General features: G+C 44.4%; 1 protein-coding gene across 2 annotated transcripts in view; it reads left to right on the forward strand.

Annotated features, from left to right (window-relative positions):
• The window catches only part of DOCK11 (dedicator of cytokinesis 11), an 86527-nt gene that overhangs the window by 18507 nt on the left and 43645 nt on the right, over positions 1–24375 (forward strand). Inside the window, exons 6-28 of one of the 2 annotated variants that reach the window (XM_038184146.2) lie at positions 799–894; positions 3944–4078; positions 5211–5388; positions 5845–5924; positions 6501–6584; positions 8559–8699; positions 10502–10711; positions 11258–11380; positions 12277–12359; positions 13407–13529; positions 13710–13786; positions 14904–15088; positions 15190–15255; positions 15439–15531; positions 15946–16069; positions 16757–16878; positions 17306–17392; positions 18731–18820; positions 20288–20406; positions 22875–22944; positions 23024–23149; positions 23728–23799; positions 24212–24358. In XM_038184146.2, the coding sequence (XP_038040074.1) occupies positions 799–894; positions 3944–4078; positions 5211–5388; positions 5845–5924; positions 6501–6584; positions 8559–8699; positions 10502–10711; positions 11258–11380; positions 12277–12359; positions 13407–13529; positions 13710–13786; positions 14904–15088; positions 15190–15255; positions 15439–15531; positions 15946–16069; positions 16757–16878; positions 17306–17392; positions 18731–18820; positions 20288–20406; positions 22875–22944; positions 23024–23149; positions 23728–23799; positions 24212–24358 (2631 nt within the window). The remainder of the gene's footprint in view (positions 1–798; positions 895–3943; positions 4079–5210; positions 5389–5844; positions 5925–6500; positions 6585–8558; positions 8700–10501; positions 10712–11257; positions 11381–12276; positions 12360–13406; positions 13530–13709; positions 13787–14903; positions 15089–15189; positions 15256–15438; positions 15532–15945; positions 16070–16756; positions 16879–17305; positions 17393–18730; positions 18821–20287; positions 20407–22874; positions 22945–23023; positions 23150–23727; positions 23800–24211; positions 24359–24375) is intronic. The other variant, XM_038184147.2, reaches the window with a different exon arrangement.

Below are 24375 nucleotides of genomic sequence, written 5' to 3' on the forward strand. Positions count from 1 at the left end.
AGTTTGACAAGAAAAGAGTGAAAACCTGACATTTGAGGTGCTGGAGATGATTTAAACTAGTGCCTTGATAGCTCGTCAACAGTCAGTCCAGGTCTATCTCTGCTGCTGAGTCACTGAAAAGACCAGGGCAAGTTTTTTAATCAGTCTGGGATCTTGTTTCCCTCCATCTTCAGTGGAGGTCACTGTTGGATGTGGTTGGAGAGCTGTTCACCCATTCTGGGACCAGAGGACAGGACAAAAGATAGAAATCCCAGCCAGTACGCCAAGAAGAATGCAGTTGAGTCACTTGAAACTTATTGTTTTGATAAATGTGAAATGCTCTAGTTACTTTTCAGTTATTTGGGTTTGCTGTTCTTTTACCTAAACTTAAAATGCAAGTTGATTTGTACGAAAGGAAATGATGAAATAAATCTAATGTTCTGCATTTTGCAACTGTCCAAACAGACCATTTTGAAAACTTCTTGCTTCCCTGGGTTTTTGAAATACTACCTAAGAACCACGCATTTCTTCATTGCAAAATCCATGTGCAGTTCTGTCAGCACAGATGTAATTTTTCCTTGTTAAAGATGACCATAACTAGCCTGTTTCACTTCTTTGTTGGAAAGAGATGACCCTGATATTTTATTGTGGTCACACTGTATATGTAGCTGTGTATGTGTACACTCTACATGATAGCTTTGTTGCTGTAGTTCTCAATATTGCTTTCCAGTACAGACGTACGCTCATGTCCAAGGAAAATTTTGCATGGAAGGCAGTTCACGTGACCTCCTCTTTTTATGATCCTTTGCTCTCTTTCAGGATTCCTCATCATTGTGCTCCCAGAAGGGTGGTGTGATAAAGCAAGGCTGGTTGCACAAAGCAAATGTAAACAGCACAATCACTGTTACCATGAAGGTGAGACTGATCCAGCATTGTGTTAATTGGAAACGAGACATAATCCCTGTTAAGTTCAGCTCACATCTCTAAAGGTAGCAGGAGTACAGCAGTGGGTTCAAGTTCAGTTGGATGTCCATCTGTTTTGTAGACCATCCCAAAGTAGATTGGAAAACCAATCTGGAAACAGCTTTTGACCCTTCCCTCCCAAGAATATAAGACCAATGCACTTCAAATCATGACAAGCAAGCTGAAGAAAAAGGCAAAGCATGCTTTAGAAAACCAAGACTCTTTTCATGATGAGCAGCTGAGGCTAGGAAGAGGAAGGCAATTTAAATAACTGAAACAGCTGCCCTGCAATGAAGACTTTATGAATAGATAGTTTCCTTGGCAGTAGAAAATACGTACAGAGAACAATTTTAAATTGAAATGACAAGGCTTTGCTCTAAGAGGAAGGATGATGTCACTGAGGAGATGGAGCATTACTGACCTAAAAGCAACAGCTGCATTGTCTCCTGTTCTCCCTTGTACATAATCTGGCATGACATTGCTTAGATTTTGCAGGGGAAGTTTTTTATAGTTCAACTGAAGGTTTTTGCTGTGGCAATGGGCCTTTCTGTTGCTCTACCCTGCAGTTGCCTTCTTAAAGCATAGAGAGAAAGAATATTAGGTAATTATGTTCAACTGTGCAGCTGAGGAATGGCTTCAGTGGGGTTCTTTACTTTGTAAGGTCAGTTGCTCTAAGGTTCAGTTCAACACATTTTACGTTCATAAGTGGAACTGGGCAGTTCATATGGCTAATTTTAATGAGTTTTAAAATGACTCCTCATGTACTTGAAGGAAATAGAGCAGGGATTTCTGTTTATCTGTTTTTCTGAACAGCAAGTTTGAAGTCATTTTGGCTCCTGTAACTTCTGGAGAAGGAGGTACTACCATATATATTCAAAGCAGTTAGTTATGTCCATTCTTGACTGAGGCTCCTGTGGTATTGTTGGCCTCAGTGCCCAGCACCTTAGACCCACCTTTCAGAGATGCCTGAACTGCACTGCTTTCAGTTCAGTTAATAAAAATCTCTCATTAAACTTAAAGTACCAGTAAGGAGTGGCCATTTTCTGAGCTGGTCGCTGCTGTGTCTTACGAAACACCTTCTAAGGCACATGTGAGAAATCTGAGGACTTTGAAAGTCTTCACCCTTACCACCACTTCAAGAAGCTGCTGCTCTACTGTGGAAGCAGACATGACCATCTTCTGTGTGCTGGTTCTTTCGCTGCTGTGACATACTGAGTCTCTGGTACCTCATGCTGTTGCTAAGCTCATGCAGAGTGTATTTTGTGGAGAGCCAGCCCATGAGCAAGCTGTAATGATGCTACAGCTGCCAAAAATTATTTGAGAGTAACCTTTCCTTTGCAAAGAACTTCCCACTGCTTCAGTGGGCTGCTCTGCAACAAGGGCGTCAGGATTTTCTCTTCTTTCCTCTCTAACAGACTTCTCCAGTTCTCTAGCTGTCCTTCTGCAATTTCCATGCTCATCCGCAACATCTGTAACCTGATCAAAAGGGATGTTTCCTCTGTTTTTAGGTTTATACTATTTATTTTAAATGTTTGTAGACTTCTGACAATTATTTTACAGCAGTGCTTAGAAGTGGGGCGAAGGTTACAGGATTAGTGTTTGCTTCTTGCTTCTGCATCTTTCCCTTGAACAGAATTCAGAGGCTACAAATGGTTTTGCATGAAACCCCATATCCATGAGGGATATCAACCCTGTAATGTGTAGAGAGATATACATGTATAATGGGTTTCTGTAGCATTAACTATCAAAGTTTCCAAGACTGATTCAATGAAGTGCTGAATCAGTGTTTAACTTGGTGTAACACTTAGCAGACTTAGATTTCTATGTGGTTTTATGCTTTGCTACACTAAGGTTTAGTTGCATTTTTTTTCAGTAAATCTGAAGCTCCACAACCCTTTGATGCATCTCCACAGCAAACTGCTCATCTAAATGATGCCAGAGGTTACCGTTCAGAGCAGTTAGTCACAATGCTCCCTACCAGTTCCGTGCAAGTGAGCAAATGGTTTTATTGAACATACGATTGTGTCAGTAGTGGTGGGTGCAGGAAATTACTGGCACTCTCCTATCTGAGATAAAAAATGCTGTGTTCGTTCATAGCTCTTCCAGATATTCAGAACAGTGGAAATACTCTGAGCGTCGCAATGCTGCTTGCCCTGGCTTGCTTTGTGGTTCTCCTGATATCCAGCAACTGTGAAATGCACCCTGCTCCTCACACACCTGGCAGCATATGGTGCTATCTTAATTGCTGCCAGAATGTTCTCCTGAATGATAGTACCCTGCCTGTGAGCTGACAAATGTGAAGGAAGGTGTTCTGAGAAAAAGCTGGAGAGCTTTTTCTTTTTAAATCTATCTGGGGTCTCTTCATAACGATCGATAGCTCAAGCATATGAATACTTTTCCCAGATTTACTGCTTTTTAAGGTGAGAATTGAACATACTAAGCCAAAGCTAGTTCATGAAAATAGGTGTGTTAGGAAAAAATGACAACAACAACAAAATACCTTGAGCAGTTGCATGGATTACAGTGTTCTTTGGCTTGTATTTGAGTGCTAGGAATTTCCACATCTGCTCCAAAGTCTTCCGGAGAATTGCTTTGTAATTCTAACTGAGGTCTTTATCAAAAAGGCTCTGGAAATACCTGCTTTAGGGCGGGATGAATCTTCAAGCAATGTGCTGATCTGAATTTACCATGCAGCGTTACTTTGTGAAGACAAATGAGTCTGGAGCCAGCGGAGAGATGAGCTTGAAGCCCTGGGGCTTTGCTTTAGATGGGAGAACTTATAATAACAACAAGAACGTTAAAATAAAAGAAGACAAGAAAATCTCCCTGCACAAAAACAAGTTGTACTCAAAGGGGTGCATTTGCAACACTCTAGGGTCATCAGTGCTTCTATTTATAGTATTTTCTCCATAGCAGGAGGGCAGATACTGAAACTGAGACTTTTGCTTGTAATATACAGAAGAGTGAATACTTGAATGAGCAAGACTTTGCACTTTTGCAGGTATTCAAGAGGAGGTATTTTTACTTGTCACAACTTACAGATGGCTCCTACATTCTTAATTCCTACAAAGATGAGAAAATTTCAAAAGAATCCAAAGGCTGTATCTTCTTGGATGCTTGCAATGATGTTGTTCAGGTAGGTGTACTTTCGCCATGACTACGTACGTAGGTATTGCTAGATCAGACAGAAATGCTCTCAGTGTGTGACACTGAGGGCTGAAAGCATGAATTTAGAAACTAACCCATGGCTGTTTTGCCCAGTCAGTCTTCCTGCTTTGTCCATACCCTTTACCATGTGCCTTCCTGGTAAAGGGGATATCTCACACCCTGAGAATTGGGGCCAATAAATAGCTGGTGCAGCTACGTCTTGGGCACCTTCTTTGTTTGCTATTAGCACCAGCTTCTTCTTAGGTCTTGTTAGGTTCTTAAGTTAGGTCTTGATATGTCTATGCAAACATACAGCCCTTTGGGGCTTACCTCCTGCAAATGGCCTGTAAGGTTCTTGGAGGAGGTATTTGCACTGGGCTTAAACTTGGGGTTGCTTTGTGCTGAGAGTGAAGTGCATGGGGGAATTGCTGTTGTGTCTTGTGCCATTGCTGTCTCTGCTGAAGCTTCAAGCACCAAGTGTGATGGAGCTGGTACAGGGCAACATAAATTACTTTGACTGTTTTCTTCAGTGTAGATGAGTCAGAGCTCTGCATTTCCATTTATCTTTCTGAATAGAATAAAAGCAGAAGTAGAGATGCCTCGGTGATGTACAGGATGTACTTCCCAAGTTGCATCAGATTTGCCTGGGCTTCTCATTAGAAAGTGCTGTTTAAAGGCCAGCAGAGCTCCGAAAATTGCATTGAACCACTTGCCTTTAAGATAGATGCCTCTAAATGTGCTAGAGTGCAAAATTACTGTGGACAAAACCAATTCCTGGTTTCTCTTGCTAAATATTAAAGGTCTAATGACATAGGAAGGAGCTTGCTTCTGTTCCTTAGTGCTATGTCTGTGGTTCAGTCTGATTTTCTTCCACTCTCAGAGTAGCACAGCAGCTACTGTGGAACTGCATACCGCTTGATCACTACTGTAAAGCCCTTTGTGATTAACTGCAGGAGAGGTGCTGTGGCAAGGACATTCTTATATTCTAAGTTAGGTGATTTTTTTCCCTATCATGATATTTCAGTTCAGGATGCTTTCTGCAGAGAGGAGCCTTGCAGAAGGTACTATGCGGAGTTATTGAGGAAAGTGTAACACAAAGCTTGCCCTTTTTGTTTGTCCAGTGTCCTAAAATGCGCCGCTATGCATTTGAACTCAAGACAATAGATAAATACAGCCACTATCTCGCAGCTGAAACTGAGCAGGAGATGGAAGAGTGGCTGGTAACTCTGAGAAAGATCATTCAGAGCAATACTGAGAGTTTGGTGCAAGAGAAGAAAGATACGGTGGAATCTGCACAAGGTTAGTTTATAAATAAAAAACTATCTTCTCCATTCTCCAGCAGGATGTGAGCAGCGTGCATGTAGATGTATTTTTCTTTCTGGATTAATCGCAAGAATTGTGGCTGACACACGATATCATGCTGAATGGCTTAGTACAATGTAGACAATAGTCAGAGGAATAAAAGTGCGGAGAAACATGACCCTTCCTCTGGATGGGAAATCCATGGCAGTGTTTCAAGACTCCTGGAAAGTTGGATCTGTGCTGAAGTTACACTTTGGAAAGACATAGCAGGCTGTTAATAGTACGCTCTGGTACTAGTAATTTATGGAAAAATCTTACATCCTAGAAGTGGAAAAATCTCCATAAACTGTTTCTGTGCTATTGTAGCAAATATTGCAGTATGCTTTCTGGCAGAGGGAAATAAAATGGTGCTTAGGCAGTTGTTTTGAACATCTGTGGTTTTTGTCCTTGCAGATGATGAATCAAGCATGCAAGGAAAATCAGAAAACATCCTGGAGAGCCTAGAGAGAAGCATGCATCCAGAGCTGATGAAGGTATTGTGTTTGTAGAGATCGCTTTCCCTGCCCTATAGCTAGTTCTCTCCACCACATCTGTAACAGGAGTTTCCCTGTGCTTTGACTTCAGCTCTGAGGGAGCTGGGCAAGCACCAAGTGCTGCTGGGGTCTTGGGCATCTCACCTACCTGTCTCCAGGACGGAGCTAGGGGAGCTCCATGGTTTGAGGCTGCATGGCGCTCACTGTTAGTGTGGGACCCATGAGGGAGATCCATGCTTACAGAATGAAGGGTTGTCATGGCTGGTATTACTCATTCCTGCTCCACAGGGATGACTGTCCTTGCTATCAGTGCAGAGGGAGTTAAGTGGCAGCTGTCTCCTGCATGATCCAGAGCTCAGTTGCCTCCTCCTCTCTGCTCTCTCATTTAGCAGAGCCACATCATTATACTCTGACTGTGTGGTGTTGGTAGATATAGCTAGGAAGCTTTGCATTACCTCATATATCACAAAGGGAACCTGAAACATATTCATTTTGTTTTGCTCCCATTCTTTCCAAATAACGAATGTTTGCCTCTGTGTGGCCAGGCACTAACATCAATGCTTTTCTTTGTCCTAGTATGGAAGAGAAACAGATCAGCTGAACAAACTGAGCAGAAATGATGGAAGACAAAACCTCTTTTCCTTTGACCCAGAAGTCCAGGTAAACATTCCCCTGTTAGCAAATTTGAGGTTTTGCTCCCTTGGCATCATGCCTACCCTGTTCCCTTGCATGGCCACAGCATTTGCCTGTAGAGGCAGTATGTTTTTTGGTGGGTTGGAGAATAGGAGTGCAGCACATGTTCCTTTCAGTATGAGCCAAACAACTTAGATGATAGCTCAAATAAAAGGAGAGCTCACGACAGTCCCACAAAGGGCCTCCCTCCAGCTTTGCTGGCTTATATGATGCATCTTGATGTTTCTGGATCCTGAACCCATCATATGGGCCTCTGGGAGGTTCCCATGTTGGGAACTTTAGAAGTGGAGAAATCAATGCACATCTGGAGGAGGGAGCAGTGATCTTAGAGACAATCCTAGGAGCTTAGAGGGAGAGCCTCAGTCTTCAGAGAGTTTTTAGATGTGGGGGAGGTACAAACAAAAAACACCATATGCTGTTCTCATGCACTGGAACAGGGGTTCATTGACTATTTGGCTTGTTTTCTTCTCGGCTTTGACCTCTTAGCTGAGCTTTCTGCCAAGGCCCAGGTGTGGGATTTCAGTGGAATGAGCTGCAATTGTTAATGTGGCTTTAGAGAAGTGTTCCAAGTTGTTTCGTAGTTTCTGGTTCTCCTTCTGGCATGCTTTGGCTTGTTCACACCTGTGAAAAAAAAAACATCCTGGTTTACCAAGGACATGTAATTAGTCTTTAAAAGGTTTGTAGGTTTTTTGTTGTGGTGGTGGTTTTGTTTGTTTGTTTGTTTGTTTTGAAGAGCAGCTTTGAGAAATTTCCTATCTTTTATTCAGATAATAAAAATGGAAATATCATTCAGTGTAGCATGAAGAGCATCCGAGATGCTTTTTTCCTAACTAAACATTTTGGCTAAATTTACTGCCCTCCCTACATACACAGAGCTCTTCATTATGGCGTGGGCCAGTCACATCTGCTGTAACATTGGGTATTCAAAATCACTGCCCCAGGCAGTATGATGTATACTTGCATGCTTGTATGCCTTGTGCTAAGCAAACTGGGAGCAGGAACATATACCTGCAATGCACTTTTCTCATGCAAGGGAAATGGGGAAAACAATGGTAAGAGTTTCCTAGAATCAGATTAACAATTGCAGCCTATTTTACTGAAATTACTTGTTTGTGAGATTTCAGTATCCCAAGTTTGGCATGCAGATTTCTGCAGGATGTGAGGACTAAAAACTAATAAGACTGTGTCAGATTGTCACTAAGAGATGTGCTGGTATTTAGGGGTGTCTGGTAGCTGTGTGTTTCTGGTGCCCAGGAGAATGGGTGTGGTGAAGGCTAAGGGTCTTTTTCTGGTTGATGGTATTTTGGTCATTTATGTATCTGCTTTCTGAGAAGGGCAGACGTTGTGGCACAGACCAGCCATGGGTGTTCTCAGTTAGGAAGGAGGTGATTATAATCAAGGCAGTTTGGATTTCCCAGCCAGCTCTGCAGAGTCTTTGTTGTTGCTAACCATGCCAGTTATTGCTGTGCATCTAGAAATGCCTTCCAGCTCAAGATGTTGTTCACGATCCCAACAGCATGTGCCTTCTCTCTATTTCAGGCACAGGGACCATCTCTTAAACTAGTCAAATCTTCAAAGTGGAAGATACTTTTCTGAGTGTAACGACGGCTTATGTTCCGCTTTCTTCCCCAAGCTCTAAATGGTGTTTGGGAAGATCCCCAGGGTTACAGCAAAGCAGGAAGGAACTGAAATCATTCTGAGGTTTAGTTTTCTGTGCTATACAAACCAGATTGCTAAAAATTGATACATCCCCATGAATTCATGTCTTGAATACATTTGTGTAACATCACCAAATGACACTCATTTGTGAATGTCTTGTACTTTTTACACCACCTAAATGAAAATGGTTAAGATAGTATTGGCTGTAATGTGATCCCTTAACATTATTCAGGTGTATATTTTCTTTTTTAATGAGACCACATTTCTTTCTTTGCTGTATAGAGGCTAGACTTCTCAGGGATTGAGCCAGACGTGAAGCCGTTTGAAGAAAAGTGCAGCAGGCGCTTTGTGGTGTGCTGCCAGGATTTGTCCCTCAACCTTCTTGCTCAGCTCAATGATCGATCAGAAGGAGGACCTACCAATGTAAGGAGAGTTCTGGCATTTCCTGCTTTGGCATCTTTCTATTCATTGGCAAAAAAAAAAAAAAAAAAAAAAAAAAAAACAACAAAAACAACAAAAAAACACAAAACAACAACAAAACTATTGTATGTTAATCTGGGTGGGTAGAGACATCCCATTCTGTCATGAGCTGTGATGGAACCTGGGCCAGTGGTGTCTGCTGGCCCAGGGTCGTTGAAGGATTTGTCTGCCTTGGTATTCTGGAGTTCCAAAATGTGTTTGCGGAAGAAGTTTGTCCTTCCGTGCCTCAGCCTGCCAGGAACTGGGACTGCTGGGAAGCCAGAGGTTCACAAGCATAGAGAACAAGGAGCGTGTCTGCAGTATTCTGAGTCCCTTTGAAAGTCCTGTTGGTAAATGATTAAGCTCCATCTCCAAACCACTCACTGATGTGTTTTATTTCGTTTCCTCTAATGGCAAGGGATTTCCCTATTCTGAAACCTTCTCCTGAGTCCCAGACCAACAGTGTTCACAGCCACTTTATTGTATGCATTTGTTATTGTGCCAAAGTTGTACCTTAACCTAAAAAGCTCTTCCTTGTGTTTTCTGAGCCTCTCGGGTCTGTAGACAGCAATTATATCTCTCCTCAGCCTTTGTTCTGCCAGGCTGAACAAACCAGTCTTTTCTCCCAAGACAAGCTCCCTATACTTGTCCTATACTTGTTGTGGCTGGAGTCAGCCCTTTATGCAGTGGTGCCCAGAGCAGCAGATAGCGTTACATGCGAGGGAGACAGCAGCACCAGCTGACCAGTCTCTGCTGATGGTACCTTGTCTGGTGCCTATTAAGACTGCAAAGCCTCTCTGTGATAGTTTCACACTGGCAGCTCCCAGTCCGTGTAGGATCAGTTAGTATACCAGGCTTGTTCTTCTCAGTCACTCCCAGCAGATGAGCACACCACTGATAGCAGAGATTGTTATTTGTACTTAATCAAGCCCAGCATTGGACCTAATCAGCACATTTTTAATACTGATGTAATGCCTCCAAGTTATGTTGTAACGTCTCAGACATGCTACAGCCTTATCGCAGGCCTTCACTTTTATCCTTACATGGACACATGCCTGCTGGGATCTTTGAACTAAAAATATGTGGAATTGCTGCTACTTACGTTGTGCTGTCAAGGTCAATAGCTACAAAGCGAGATGAGCTTGGTGTGAGACAGCCCTCATCTGTAGAGCACCTCCTGAGATGCAGCTTTTGTATGTGTGGTTCCCCAGCAGTGTTAGCCTTGTGTTCAAGCTTTCCTAGCTGGGAGGTGCTTTATACTAACTTTGCTTCTGTGCCTCGGTGTATAGCAGCCAAGGAACGTTTTGTTAAGGCCTTGCAGTTGGACTGTCCAAAGCTGATGGACTTGGGACAATGACGAGTGAAGTGTTCTCTAGCATGTGAACATAAACACTCTTAAGTTGCTTTCTTTCTCATTACAAGGGATGAATAATTCACAACGCTAATTGATGGATTGGGGTAATCTTTTCTTCATAACTTCATAGTTTATCATTTATATAAACCCCTCTACACTGCTGTTTTTTAAAGTAGCTTTGTTTAAATTGACCGGATCAAAATACAAGATGATGAAGGGAAAAAGTGGTTTTATGTATTTATAGAGCAAATAAGCATGGATTATATGAATCCTGGAAAATTCTGGTACACTAAACTAAAGGAACAAACAGATACAGAAGGCAAACCTAGTGGGAAAGGCAATAAATGTTACTATTCTTGAGCCAGTAGCATGTTGTTTTTGTGTTTTTTTGACACATATATTCAATTTCCAGGTTGAGCCCTTTTTCCTAAGCTTGGCATTATTTGACCTGAAGAATAATTGCAAGATTTCAGCTGACTTCCACGTGGACTTGAACCCTCCATCTGTTCGTGATATGCTGCTGGATGCCTCCACATCTGGGGCAGAGGACACCAAGGGACGTTCACCAGGCGAGAACCTTGTGCATGGAATACCCGAGTCTTGCCTGCGCTACATAAAACGGGTGAAGAACTGACTTTGGCCTCTCATTCTGTGTCTCTACTGAGGTTGTGGCTGTTCAGTAGCATTGTGGTTTGTTCTTATCCATTGTGTGGGCCAGTGCTCGTGAGCTGTCACTGTGAATGGCCATGCTCTGTTGTGCGAGCCATGGTTTAAAAACTACTTGGAAAGATTGCTTCCCCGAGACAGCCGTCAGCCATCTCAATTGACCATATTTCTCTCACTTCATCTGCTGAAATGAAAACAGGTCAATCAAATGGAAAAGCGGAAGTCAGCTTTTCTCTGGAGCTGTGGGATTTTGTCATGTTTTGTTCAGTGTCGCAAGCTGATCGCCACTTTGGCCTTGCTGGTAGCTATAGGCAAAGTACCAGCTAGAGTTTTTCAAAAGCTGACTGTTCTCACGCCTTGTGAGCCCCTGTGGCCCATCTATGGCAGCAGCCATAGCAGGGTCTGTGTGGACTGTGGCAAGGGATGTGAGACAACTGGGCCAAACCCAGTGGTGTGAGTAGGGTGTCCCACTGTCTGACAGACTACTATCTATTTGTTGTAGGGTGTTTTCTCTGTGACTGACCCACATGTGGAGATCTTCCTGGTGGCCCGCGTGGAGAAGGTGCTGCAGGGCAGCATTACGCACTGTGCAGAGCCGTACATGAAAAACTCGGACCCAGGAAAGGTATTGGATGGGCCCATGAGAGTATCTGCTTAGTGGTGTTGTCTGTTGCTGTGGCGAGTAGCGTGGTCTAAAAAATGGATTAAACTGAAACTGCAGCTCTTTAGCTTCTTTCTGGCAAATTCTGATCTTCATCTATTCTGCTACCTGTGCTGTTCCCAGGCTGGCTTCATCTGGGCTTTCCTGGGAGAATCAGCTCCTTCCTCTGGCAGGAGGCAGACAATTTTTAGAAAGATCCAGGCAGTTGGAGCAGGAGGACTTTCCCCATTACGCTGAAATAAAGCAGAGCCTGGTATGGCAGTGGCGAAGTAGGACATGTCATCCCCTGAGAAAGAGGCCACACAGCTACATAGTGCAACACACAGCATCTCCAACTGGTCCTGCCTCACTCCCACTGGGAATAGCAATGTTTTAGTAGCAGCAGAACACAGGCTTCACCCTTTACTCTGCTTGCCCTGCCTTTGTCCTGCTGCATGCATGATTGTATGGGGGAACTTAAGCATATTTTGGTCAGTGAGGGGCTTTGGTCCTGCTGTGCGTCAGCTCCATGTGGCATGCACAGAGATTGATGCTGCCTTGCTGCAGCCAACCAAACTTAGTCCCTGGAAAACTGACGTGTGGAATACCTGGTATGTGATGGCATCCCCTCTGTGCACTTTGTAAGCCACACAGCATGACTGTGCTCATGACATGTTTGTTACCGCTTTGCAAAAGTAATAAATGTGCATGGTGTGAAGTGACAAAAGATCTATTGACTGCTTGGGCAGTGTTATGCCGTTCGCCTGCAAGGCTGTGCATTGTGGAATACAGAATGTCTTCTCACTTCTTTCACCCTTTATTCTTCTTCCAGTGGTGTGGAAGCAGTGGCACATGCTCACCTTCTCTCTTGTGTTTTGCAGACAGCCCAGAAGGTCCATAAAGTGGCCAAGCAGGTGTGCAGCCGTCTTGGGCAGTACAGGATGCCCTTCGGCTGGGCTGCCAGGTTAGTTGCCTTGGACTGTGCTTTGGCTGGTATGGGAGCTTCTGCTGTAAGTTATTTGGGACACCATTAGGCTGAGTGGGCAAAGGGCCAACTTGCTGAAGTCAGTGACGTTGCATGGAAGCAACAGGGGGCAGAATCTGGCTCTGACTCCCTAGGCAGAACGTGGATTGGCCTGAAATACTCTATCTAGAATTAGAAACAAAATATTAAATAGTAAACAGTTCTGGGAAGGCAGTAACCTTCCCATTGACCTGTAGTTACTGATTTCAAGGCAGAACATTCCTGGAGATGGATTACCCAGTCCCATGCTATTGCGGGAATTGGTGTAGAAATTCCTTCCTAGCACCATGCATTCCCAGGGAAAGGATAAAAGTGGAGACCTCCTGGTCTGATGGGTGGCAATCAGCTTTGACTCTGCTTTAATTAATGTTCTTGGGAATGACCAGAGAATAGTGATCCTATTCCCTCACTGTTCCCAGTTTATGTGACATTATGTTTATGTACATTAGTGGTAATTCCCTTAAAACCCACATCAGAAGAAGGCCCTACAGGCAAGTTCAACCCTTTGCCTCTGCCTCCTGTTGCTAATTGCCATTTGGTGGTGACGCAAGTGACAGTAATGATATGGGAACACCAAATGATTGTCATGGTAAGCTGGGATTTGGTGGTGTACAGCTTGCAATGTGTATTCCTGAGCTGGATTTTCCTGTAAGGAAAATGCTTTACTACTCAGTATTACTGGAAGGGGATTGAAGGACATTTATGACTGCGGAATAGATTTGGAGCTGGTTTGGGTGTGTATTTCTCACCTGGCTTGAGAGAAGAGAAGTGGATGGTGTCCTGTGCAATTCTATGTGACGTGGTGTGTTGCAGACTGTGTGGGGTCTAAACACCACATGAGGATGGGAGAGTGATTGTGAGGTCTGGAGGTGATCAGAGCAGTCACTGTCCAGCGAACCTCTTGCCTGATAAATTCCAGACTGTCAAAGTCCTCAGATGTCTGCATATTTACCAACACTTAGGAAGTGTGTCTGTTCTTTTCTGCAGACCAGTTTTCAAAGACTCCCAGGGCACTCTCGATGCTGAAGGAAAATTCTCTCCTCTGTACAAGCAAGACAGTGGCAAACTCTCAAATGAAGATATGCTGAAGCTTTTAGCAGAGTATAAGAAGTAAGTGTAAGAGACTGGTGCAGAGGCTGAGCAGGCATTTTAATATACATTTTTAAACAGTAAGCGTAAGCATGAGATGACATTTTCTAAAATACTCAGGAGGTAACAAAAAGCCCTGCTGATGTGTTCACCACCTGAATGTTCAAGATTCGTAGTCTTGTTCCTTTCTTCCTAATGCAGACCAGAGAAGACAAAACTACAGGTCATTCCAGCCCAGTTAAATATTGTCATCAAAGACATCCCACTGGACTTCACAAGTAAGGATCTTGGATCTGAAAATAAGTATTGGTGGTGCTAGCCTCAGGAATTAGCACTTATATGGGGAGTTTTTCTGTTTCATTAGCAAGAATATCCTGGGGTTGCAATAAGAAATGAGTAATTTGGGACAACTGCTGACTTGTAACTCTTTCTGATGGATTCTTTGGAGTGTTGTGGTTCAAGTGCAGAGGTTTACCAGAGGGGTGCATCTGCTTTGCAGCTTGATTGTCAAATCCTAAATATAAAGGAAGCCACCTGCCTGCTTTTGCCATTATTATTATGCCAGGCTTCTATAACACCAGAGGGCTTCACAAACATGCTCAGTGTGATTGACTCTTCACACTCATGATGTGTTCAGTGTCACCCCATGGGCCTTTGCCAGCTCCTGTCATGGGTTCTGTGATCCAGTCCCCTGTCCAAAAGGCTTTTCTGGCAGCCTTTTTTAATATTTGTGAGCACCATCACTTGAGCTGAACTCTCCCTCATGATGGATGTGAGTCTCAGTGAATTAGGTGGGGATTATGCACAGGTATTTGCAGGCAAACTAACCATCAAGCATCTTTCTGAAGCAGAGAGTCAAGGACTGACATAGTAGAACCGATGCATTTTGAGAAGTCATTCTCAAGTCATCATTTCAGTAACCTGTCTACTTCAGTTAGGTAGCATTTGCATGACTTATAAAACAGTAACTTAACAGGTCATATTTTTGGGAGTCTCAGGGTAGAGGTCTTGGGCAGAGCAGCCATCACTGCCCAGACGTGGATGGGCCACAAGGCCCTTCAACTTTGCCCAGAGCTGCAGCAAAGTGCCACTTCTGCAGTCTTCTCTGGCAAGGAGAACGGAGCACCGTGGTGCCTGTGCACCCATCGTTTCTCAGTAATGCTAATGCAGATGGGGACCTCAGATGTCACATGATTAAGAGGAGAATTTTCCCTTAATTGTTTCTGTGAGAGTGGGCCAAGCCCCACTGCCTGGTCACACACGACCCTCCAGTATGGAGAGAACTGAGTGCTCAGGAGCAATGGCAGAGTTTCAGACCACAAATTTCCTGTCACATAAACTGTACTTCCCATGTTTTTGGGGTGTGTGCTCATCCAAGCTTTTCTTCTCTTCTAGATTGTGTCACAGCTTCTTATATTCCTATAAAGCCTTTTGAGAAGAGCTGTGAGAACATTGCAGTTGAAGTGGAGGAGCTTGTCCCAGAAGTTGCAAAATACTGTTATCCCTTCACTGTCTACAAAAACCACCTTTATGTCTACCCCTTGCATTTGAAGTATGAGAACCAGAAAGTGTTTGCAAAGGTGAGCAAACCAGAGAACAGGCTGCAGGCAGACTTGGTGGGCTTTGGGGTGATGCAATGACCTGGAGCAATGGCTCATCTTTCTGTTCTTCCCCATTCCAGGCAAGGAATATTGCTGTCTGTATTGAGTTCAGGGATTCAGATGAAGCTGATTCCAGGCCGTTAAAGGTGGGTACTTGTTATTTCTAGGGAACTGTGACTGCCATTTGCTCACTGCTGTGCTGTCCATATGCCAGCCAAATTGAGCAGGACGGTAGGAAAGCACTGAGTTTTCATACTCGCCGTTTCAATTTGGTCAGCTATTTTAGGGTGGCAACATCTCTGAATCCAGTTTCTCATTTGTACTTCCAGTGTATATATGGCAAACCTGGAGGCAACCTCCTGACAGCAAACGCATACGCAGCTGTGCTGCATCACAACCAGAGCCCAGAGTTCTACGATGAGGTAAAGCAAAATGGTGGGAAATAATTGATTTGCCTGGGTACTACAAAGCCAAGTGTCTTTTCAGGATTTTTCCAGGGCTGGGTGAAATATTGAAAAAGGAAAAAACAAAACCACCAGCCCTTTTCCCCTTTGCGCCTCAGTATAAGAGCCCTGCAAAGCAAGAGACTTTGTCAATTTTTAATGCAGGTTTGTTTTCTGCTGTCTTTACCGTCACGCTTTGTGCACTTCAATCACACACCCCCATTAATAACTAATGTGCAAATGTGATGAAAATGTTAGCCAGGAATTATCTTGGATGGGTAGGAATGTGTCTTGTGTAACTGCATAAAATGTAACATTTGTGAAATAAAATAGAACTTAAAATACTACTCCATGATTAAAAATACAGTCTTATCTATCATGATATCATTTTAGATTAAAATTGAGCTTCCAATTCACCTCCATCAAAAGCATCATTTGCTTTTCACCTTCTATCATGTCAGCTGTGAAATTAATACAAAGGCAACATCAAAAAAACAGGACACCGTTGAAACTCAAGGTATGTTCACTGCTTACGTTATTTCTGTTGAAGTTTAAGAGTCCAAGATAAAATAAATGTAGACACGTGAAATGTATGTCTAGACGCACAAATGTAGCTTATCTGAATTTTGGTTTTTGAAGGCAACCTAAGACAAATTGTGGGTTTAAACTGTATCTCACATTTCTCATATCTCTGTGGGTTTAAACTAAATCTTATATTTTTGCTGCAATGTGGCAGCTATTTCTGCACGTTCTTGATTTGGCCTGTGTGAATAGGACTACAGTCAGTCAAGTCACTAACAAAAACTTGGCACAAAATCAAAGCCTCCAAGGTTGCCTGCCAACACTAGGCACATGTAAGAGACTGAGTCTACTGAAGTCCCCCTGGTTGGGATGCTTCTCCTTCCCGCCAGTCCTCAGACAACTGATGGACTTGTCCTTGTCACGGTGCTCACAGCTCACACATCATTTCTGTTCCTCAAACCCACTCCTTATCTTGGTTGAGCACTGTCTGAGTTTTGTTCACTGAGTCTTCAGGTAGAATATGTTTTAGCAAGGCTGACATGATCGATCCCAGCCTGTTTGAAGCCACTTGCACTACTCAGAGTTGGATTTTCTTAGGGTGAGAGACAGCTCCTTTTGGAGCTTGAGCTAACCATGTATCACTGTGTGTCTGTTATCTTTGGTCCCTCGGTTGCCTCTGCAGTGGGGTACGCCTGGGTCCCGTTGCTGAAGGATGGACGGATTGTCACCCTGGAACGGCATTTGCCTGTTTCATCCAACCTTCCACCTGGGTACCTGGGTCTCGGGGACACAGAGTCACGAAGGGTAGGATATTTAAAATGGCTTAAACATAGAGAAAATCTGAGCTTTTTTTACAGCTGTAAGTTCTTGCCTTGTGCTTGTGCTCTGAATGGCTGGAAAGATCCTCACAGGAGTGTAGCCCCCAAAGCTTACTATTCAAAGGGATGGGAGATGGGACACTTTCATTCCACTTTCTGTGATTGTATAGGTTGCAGATCATATTTCTGTGACTGGCTGGACTGGGCTGTTGTACATGGTGCAGCTCAGGACAGTAGGCATATGCTCTGCATGCATATTCTCATGTCCCTCTGCTCTGCCGTGGCTGCAGTCATGTCACTGGGGGTCCCCGTTCTTCCACCCCAACCTTACCTTCTGAGCAGGTGTCTGCCCGCACAGAATCACCTTCTCTTCACAGTCTGAGGCCAAGTGCTTCAATGTTGTCTGTTCACAGCAGTCCAGCGTGGATGCAAAGTGGGTGGATGGAGCAAAGCCTCTCTTTAAAGTCAGAATCCACTTGGATTCGACCATTTACACCCAGGTGAGTCAAACATCTTGTCCTTGTAGACTTTCAACACAAATGCAGAGGAAGCAACTGTTGTATCTCTGCTGCTGCTCTGCTGTAGGTGCTGTGGGAAAGAGGTACCCATGTTTGCAGAACAGCACTGAGACACTTCCATAGCAGGGATTACTTGTAGGGGTCTGCTGCTTTGTCTAGATTTGATGAGACAGCTGTGGGAGTGGCCAGTTGTGCTGTAGCTGGCAGGACAAGGGAAACATCTGAGGAAAAAAAAAAAAAAAACAAAAAAAAACGAGAGGCAACAGGCACAAACTGAAGCACAGAAGATTCTAGCTGAATATGAGAGGGCACTTCTTTACTGTGAAGGTAACAGAGCATTGGAACAGGTTGCCCAGAGGGGTTGTGGAGTCTCCTTCTCTGGACATATTTAAAATCTGCCTGGATGCCATCCTGTGCAATGTACTCTAGGTGATCCTGCCTAACAGGGGTTGGACTAGATAATCTTCAGAGGTCCCTTCCAACCTTGCCCATTCTGTGACTCTGAAATAAGTTGCTTCAATGATGCAAAAGAGAAAAGAACTGGTGGAGATGGGAGATTTTTCCCAAATAATAGACTGTACATTGACTTAAAAAAAAAAATAATAAAAAAATCTGACAACAGCAGACACTTTTCACAAGTGAACAAGAATCCTCATTTCCCTTTGAAACCAGTTTAGGCTGTTTTACCTAGTCCTCAAGAGTTTTTTTTGACTCCTGGTGGTGATGGACTTCCCCAAGTTTCATGTGATGTTCAAAGATCCCAAGCAAATGCTCCAGGGCACCTCCTGTCTGTACTGCTCATGCGGAAATGTACTTGGCAGGGCTTGTTGTCCTGTGCTGGATGGGATCGGCTGCATTTACATTCGCTGCAACTTCTAATAAGCATCAACTAAACCTGTTTTAAGATCTTACTGATTCTGTACAGAACTAAGAGCAGCACAGTATCTCTACAGCCCTTCAAATTGCATTCCCAGATGCGGTTCAGGGTTCAATAACCCATTAATTACGTTTCACATTGGAAGAGGAGGGAGGGAAACAGAGAAGCACAGGAAGGAGCTGAGGTCTGCTTCAGATGGACTGCAGGAGGACAGTGAGGCAGATAGCGAGGCAATATGAAAGAGTCACAGCTGTGCTGTCGTCCTGGGGGATGGCAGCTGGGGACCAGGAGTGCCACTGCTAGTGACAGGAGCCTTGCTAGAAATGTACATGCTCCTGGCCCTCTGCTGCAGGTCTGTCAGCAGAGTTTCACATGTAAGCTGGAAAGTAGGGGCAGGCAAAAACTGAGGCTGCTGCACTGAATTTACTTTTCATCTCTTCCAGGACATGCACTTGCACAAATTCTTCCAGTACTGCCAGCTGGTTCAGGCGGGAGCTAAGGAAGTCCCTGGAGAGCTTGTTAAATACCTAAAGGTGAACAGTGCCTGTCAGTAGGTTTTGTTTATGTTTTCTGGACCATCAGTAAATATCCAGAGCCATGTTCTGTAGGAACACACGCTCATTGCAGTGCTGGGACCAGTACATTGTGCAAGGTCCTTACCTTTGCTTACTGACACAACTGTCTGCTGTCTGTGTGCTGCTTCCTGCTGCTTTTCCCAGTAGAAGAAACATGTAGTCAGCATTGCTCTGCCATGATCATGCCAAACCCTCCTCTGGATAGGCTCACACACTCCTCTGCTGCTGCCGTAGATCTGATTTAAACTTTTAAAACTGTAGCATGATTCCTTGTTTTCACAAATTTATCCATTCAAAACAGGATTATTTTTTTCAGGCTGAAAAAAAAAATCTGTGAGATTGTAACTCAGTGAACTCAGTGAAGTTTGACCACAGATGGCCTGTGACCCAGACCTAGCTTTTCAGCACTTGCTGCAGCATGAGTAAGGGCCTCGGAGCAGGTCCAACAAAAGCTTCTGTAGGGAATATATTTCTTGGCTGTTTACTGTTCTTGTTTCCTTCCATAACTGCCTGTTTTTGAGATTGCTGCTGTAGCAACAACTCCATTTCCAGTGGTGAGGATTTATCATCACAAAGTTACTGGGTGTGTTTCAGATAGCATACAAATATTTTAAGTAGTAAAAATAATTGCAGGTTTGAAGCCAAGCACTAAGAGAAACTGTTGCCCTGACCATATTGCAGCCTGCAAGCAGGGAAACATTTCTATGCTAGCCACAACTGGGGGCTTCTTACCACTGATATATCAGTAATTTCAGTCATTTTAATACCCACATACAGATTTCAGAACGTTTCTTTAGATTTGCGGATTTGAAAACTGAAAATGAAACACACTGTCCTTCCTAGACTCATATCACGAGATTCAGGCAAAAGAGATTTATGAGACAGGTGAAGGGTGTGTACAACAGATGATCTTGGCTTTCACCAAGTCACTTGAATCCCATTTCCAACAGCAAGCTCTGCCCTTTAGATAAAAGTCTTACCACAAGTTATCAGGCATCAGTTTTCTGTGCTTCAAAGACATTTGTGAAAATGGTACTTAGTCACATCAAAAAACTGTCAAAAAGGGTGAGAAGAGTTGGAAGCAAACCTTCAGCCTTAAATTCTGGGTTACTGGGGTCAAACTGTAGCATGTGACCTCTAATTAAGTCATAGCTGCCTGGGCACATCTGAGAGGAGGATTAATACCTGCCATGAGTGATTCATGTCGCTCCCTGAAGGCACGCAGCTGGAATCTGTCAGCTGAAAGGCAGGCAGTAAGTAGTGCTCTGGGTCCAAGTTCTCCTGTCCTCTGGCAGGCTGAAGCCCAAACCCTGCAGCATTTGCTAATGCCTGTCATATTGCCACAGAAATGTCTGTGCACTATAAATATTTAACATCTGCAAAATGTTGAACTAAAAGTGTCTGTATTTTGAACATTTGTTTTAGTGTTTGCACGCCATGGAGATCCAAGTAATGATTCAGTTTCTACCTGTAATTCTTATGCAACTATTTAGAGTCCTTACAAATGTGACCCAGGAAGATGAAGTAGCTGTCAACTGCACCATGTGAGTGTCTGGTAAACCATCTGTCTTTCTTCAGTTGCAAATGCAAAGCCACAAACTACAGTGCAAGTCCGGGTGTGGTTTCACACTACAGGGAGCTAAGTGACAGCGCTGGCTGTCCACTGCTGCATGGTCGCACGGTCATGCAGTGGAGCACCAGATGCTGTCTTCCTCTGTCACAGGCAAGTGGTACGAGGCAGTGTGGTGTCCTTTTCCTGGGAGCTGCCTGGGGGAAAATGCGTTAGTTTAAAGATAGCTGCTGAGAAGGAGTGCTGGAGATGGCGAGGAGGTGAGGGGATGCTTAGGCAAGTGATTTCAGGGAAACCATCCTGATATCTTGTCACTCACTACAAGAAATATAATTAGCAGTAGTCCTAGGTGACATCTGTGGTGAGGTATCCCAGTGCAGCACCTGGAACCTGGGCTTTGGATTTTCTCCTCCCCACCACTTCGTTTGGCTCACAGGCTTCATTCTGGAGGTTTCAGACCTCCCTTCAGCAGTCAGGCAGGGTTTGCTGGAGGTGCTTGCTGCTGCCAGGGAAGCCAGGTCACTGGCATGCTGAAACGTTCACGGGTGCCCCAGCTGCCGGTGGTGTCACCATGGGTGGGAGCCCGAACCCCAAAAACCCCATGGTGCAGGGTGCTGCCTCCCTGGAGGCTGCCTCAGGCAGTCCCTGCCCAGCTGTGGCAGCAGCCCCCAGAGGGCAGTGCTGCCTAGCGCCTCGCTGCCGTGCCGCTGCTCCCAAACAGAGCAAAAGGTCTGAAAGTGCCTTTCAGTCCTGCCTCTGGTCACCATGCGCATAAACCGAAGGATGCATTAAAAACATGCATCTTCCTCCTATGGCTCTTGCTCTATAAAGTGCTGCAATGCCTAGGGGAATGCTGGATGCCGCTGCATGGAGGGCCTGCTCCGACTGCAGGAGGAACTGTGCATCCACATATCAAACGCATCTTGCTCTCGTCAAAAGATCAGAAACAGCCCTGGTTCCCCAAGGATATACATCCCGTTGCAGTCTCAGTCCTGGGGTGAAGGTGTGGGGACTGCTTCTGTGCCAAGCACTCTCCCATTCTGCTCAAATTGCCAGAGGACAAGGACAGGGGAATGTGACCCCACAGCTACCTTCTGGGTGACCAGCTCCCACGTTCAGCTCCACAGATCTGTACAAAGTTTGGCCTGATCCTTTCCCATTTGTCAGTAGCTCTCTGTTAATGACAACTGCTTTCTTATCCAGAGTTTCAGAGTGGAATTTAAAACCCGCCTCATCTGATAAGCAGCTTGTAAACACCTCTCTGTGGTTTGGCCTATGGGGTCTATGACAATGTGCAACAGTTTGTTGTTCCCTCTGACTTGAACTGGAATGTAAATTCCTGATGCTGGCTGGGGAAGCCAGGCACTTGCTGCCTTCATCAACTTCCTGGAGTGCTTCCAGGGGGCTGGCATGTTCTTCAGGGGTTGTGTATCCCCAGTGAACTGCAAGACAGCAGCCTGAAAATAATCTAGCACACGCAACAAGGAGCAAGGGAGGATACAAGTGACATCAATTCAGTAAAAAAGAGCCTTCAAAATTAATACATTTGGAGGAACCAGGAAGATATCAGAGTATAACAACCATGGAGAATTTTTCTCCACTTCTCAGCAGAGATCTTTTGTTGTTGTTTTGTTTTTGTTTGTTTGTGTTGTTTGTTTTTTTTTTAATTGATTTTTCAGATTTGATGTAGTGCTATGGTTGTTAGAAATCACTCTTATTAGCATTAGGAAAAAAATTCACAATGAGGACAGACTCAACACGCAATAAGCTGTATGATGTGGATGAATTGGTGGTGTGCAGAAGGTGAAATTTGGCTCCCTCTTCATGTAGAGATCTGGATATGCATCTTGTGTTGGGTGACACCAGCCAAAGAGAACTGGCTACAGAGCAGACGAACTTCATATTTTCATTTTTGACTTATCTAACCCCTGAATGTTGTTGAGGTGCCTAACGCTCACTGCAGCATGGGTTTAAGGATCTGCAGACTTTAATCCTGGTATGCACAGAGGCTAATGAGTAGGAGATCACCCTGACCAGCTACCTTCAATGTTCAATGCTCCCTACACAAGGAGGTGAGGTGAGGATTCCACGGGGAATCACTCCACCTCACCTCCTTGTGTAGGGAGCATTGAACATTGAAGGTAGCTGGTCAGGGTGACACCTGGTCCAGTCCAGCATCAGGGTAAAAAGCTTTGGGTGCTCAGCTCTAGGTGCTCTGTCGATAGATTGAGCTACGGCAAGGGTGGTGCAGCCACAACGGCTGTGAGGGATGCTGGCCTGCAAGTACTGTCTGGAAAACCAGGACCTTTGCAGCAATCAGACCTTGCCAGTGTTGAGGCTTTGGGGGTTGAGCAGGATAGGGTACAGCCAGTGTCTGCTTTCATGAGCTGGAGGAACTTGCCCTCGTGCTGCATGCTGAACACAAACCACATTTCTCCCCAGGGTTCTTCTGCACATAGTGTCCAAGTGCCATGAAGAAGGCCTAGACCACTACTTGCGCTCCTTCATAAAGGTCAGTCATGACATACCATTCTGTGAAACTCCCTGGTGGGAGCAGGCACACCACTGACATTGTTCTTCTTGCCTTTCAGTACGTCTTTCGAGCTGAGAAACCCAGTGTTCCACAGGCGAAGATGACCCATGAAATACTGGTCCTTTCCATGGCCACGATTTTGAAGCAATCAGCAGATTTTCTAGCCATCAATAAGCTACTCAAGGTGAAGTGCTGGTAGTATTTGGCTGCCAAAGGTAGAAGGGGATCGGGAATAAAAGGGGAAAAGGGGATCTGGAATAAAGCCCAGCATTTCCACCCATCCAAGCCCACCAAGGAGCAAAGCTACCAGGGCAGCTCTTTGTATCCACATCCTTGAGGTTCTCCCCTTACAACAGAGACAAGTCCTCACAGAGGACTTGCCTGTGTTAAGGCTCATGGCCAGACACAGCAAAGGGCTTTCCAATTTGCCAGTTTTATGTTTTTTCTTCATGCCATACGTGGGAAGCAAACAGTTCCTGCCCTTCTGGGTAGGATTGCACCCTAAACTCTGCTGGCTGTTTGCAGAGTGCCTTGGGGTGCAGAGGGATGGAGTTATTCTCACCCCAAGGCTGGCAAGACTCCTCCAGGTAGCACAGCATACGTCCAGATTGCTTCCCATGCCAAGCTGGCTGTGCAAGCACAGCCGTGCTTACAAAATGCCATTTGATTGCGAACTCTATCTCCCACACTGCTTCTTCCCCAAATAGTCAAGCATGTTCAGTCCTGCTGAGAAAAAAAAATAATATTCTTTGTTTGTTCTAGTACTCGTGGTTTTTCTTTGAAGCACTGGCAAAATCAATGGCAATATACTTACTGGAAGAAAATAAAATCAAGGTAAAAGTGAATTTGTTCAATGCTGCATTACAGAGCTGTCACAAACTAATTCTCCTCCATTTTTTTAAATGAAAAACTATGTAATTCTTTATTTAAAAAAAAAAAAAAGACAAGCTGAATGGCTAGCCAGATCATTCCTTTTTTTTTTTTTCTTTTCCCTCTTTTCTCTTTCTCATTCTCTTTCGTAATTTAAAAATTCCAGATCTCCCTGTAGCTTGTGCAGCCTTTCTTTTCTATTACAAGCTACTGTAGTTTCAGCCACAGCTTTTTCTTGTGCCAATGTTTTATTAGGAAGCAACATAAACAAATATCAAAAACATAAACAAATGTTGAAGGGAACTTGTGCCTGTGCTCAGTTCTGTCCCAGCTGCTCGCCTGCAGCACTGAGTGTACGACATGCTTTTGGTTTCAGCTGCCCAGGGGCCAGCGGTTTCCTGACTCCTACCAGCATGCCCTGCATTCGCTCCTGCTTGCCATCATTCCTCACGTGACCATACGCTATAACGAAATCCCTGAAGAATCCAGGAATGCCAATTTTAGCTTGGCTAATTTCCTGAAGGTCAGCAGTTTCTTTCA

This window comes from Anas platyrhynchos, chromosome 10 (genome assembly GCF_047663525.1).
Source record: "Anas platyrhynchos isolate ZD024472 breed Pekin duck chromosome 10, IASCAAS_PekinDuck_T2T, whole genome shotgun sequence".
Taxonomy (NCBI): domain Eukaryota; kingdom Metazoa; phylum Chordata; class Aves; order Anseriformes; family Anatidae; genus Anas; species Anas platyrhynchos.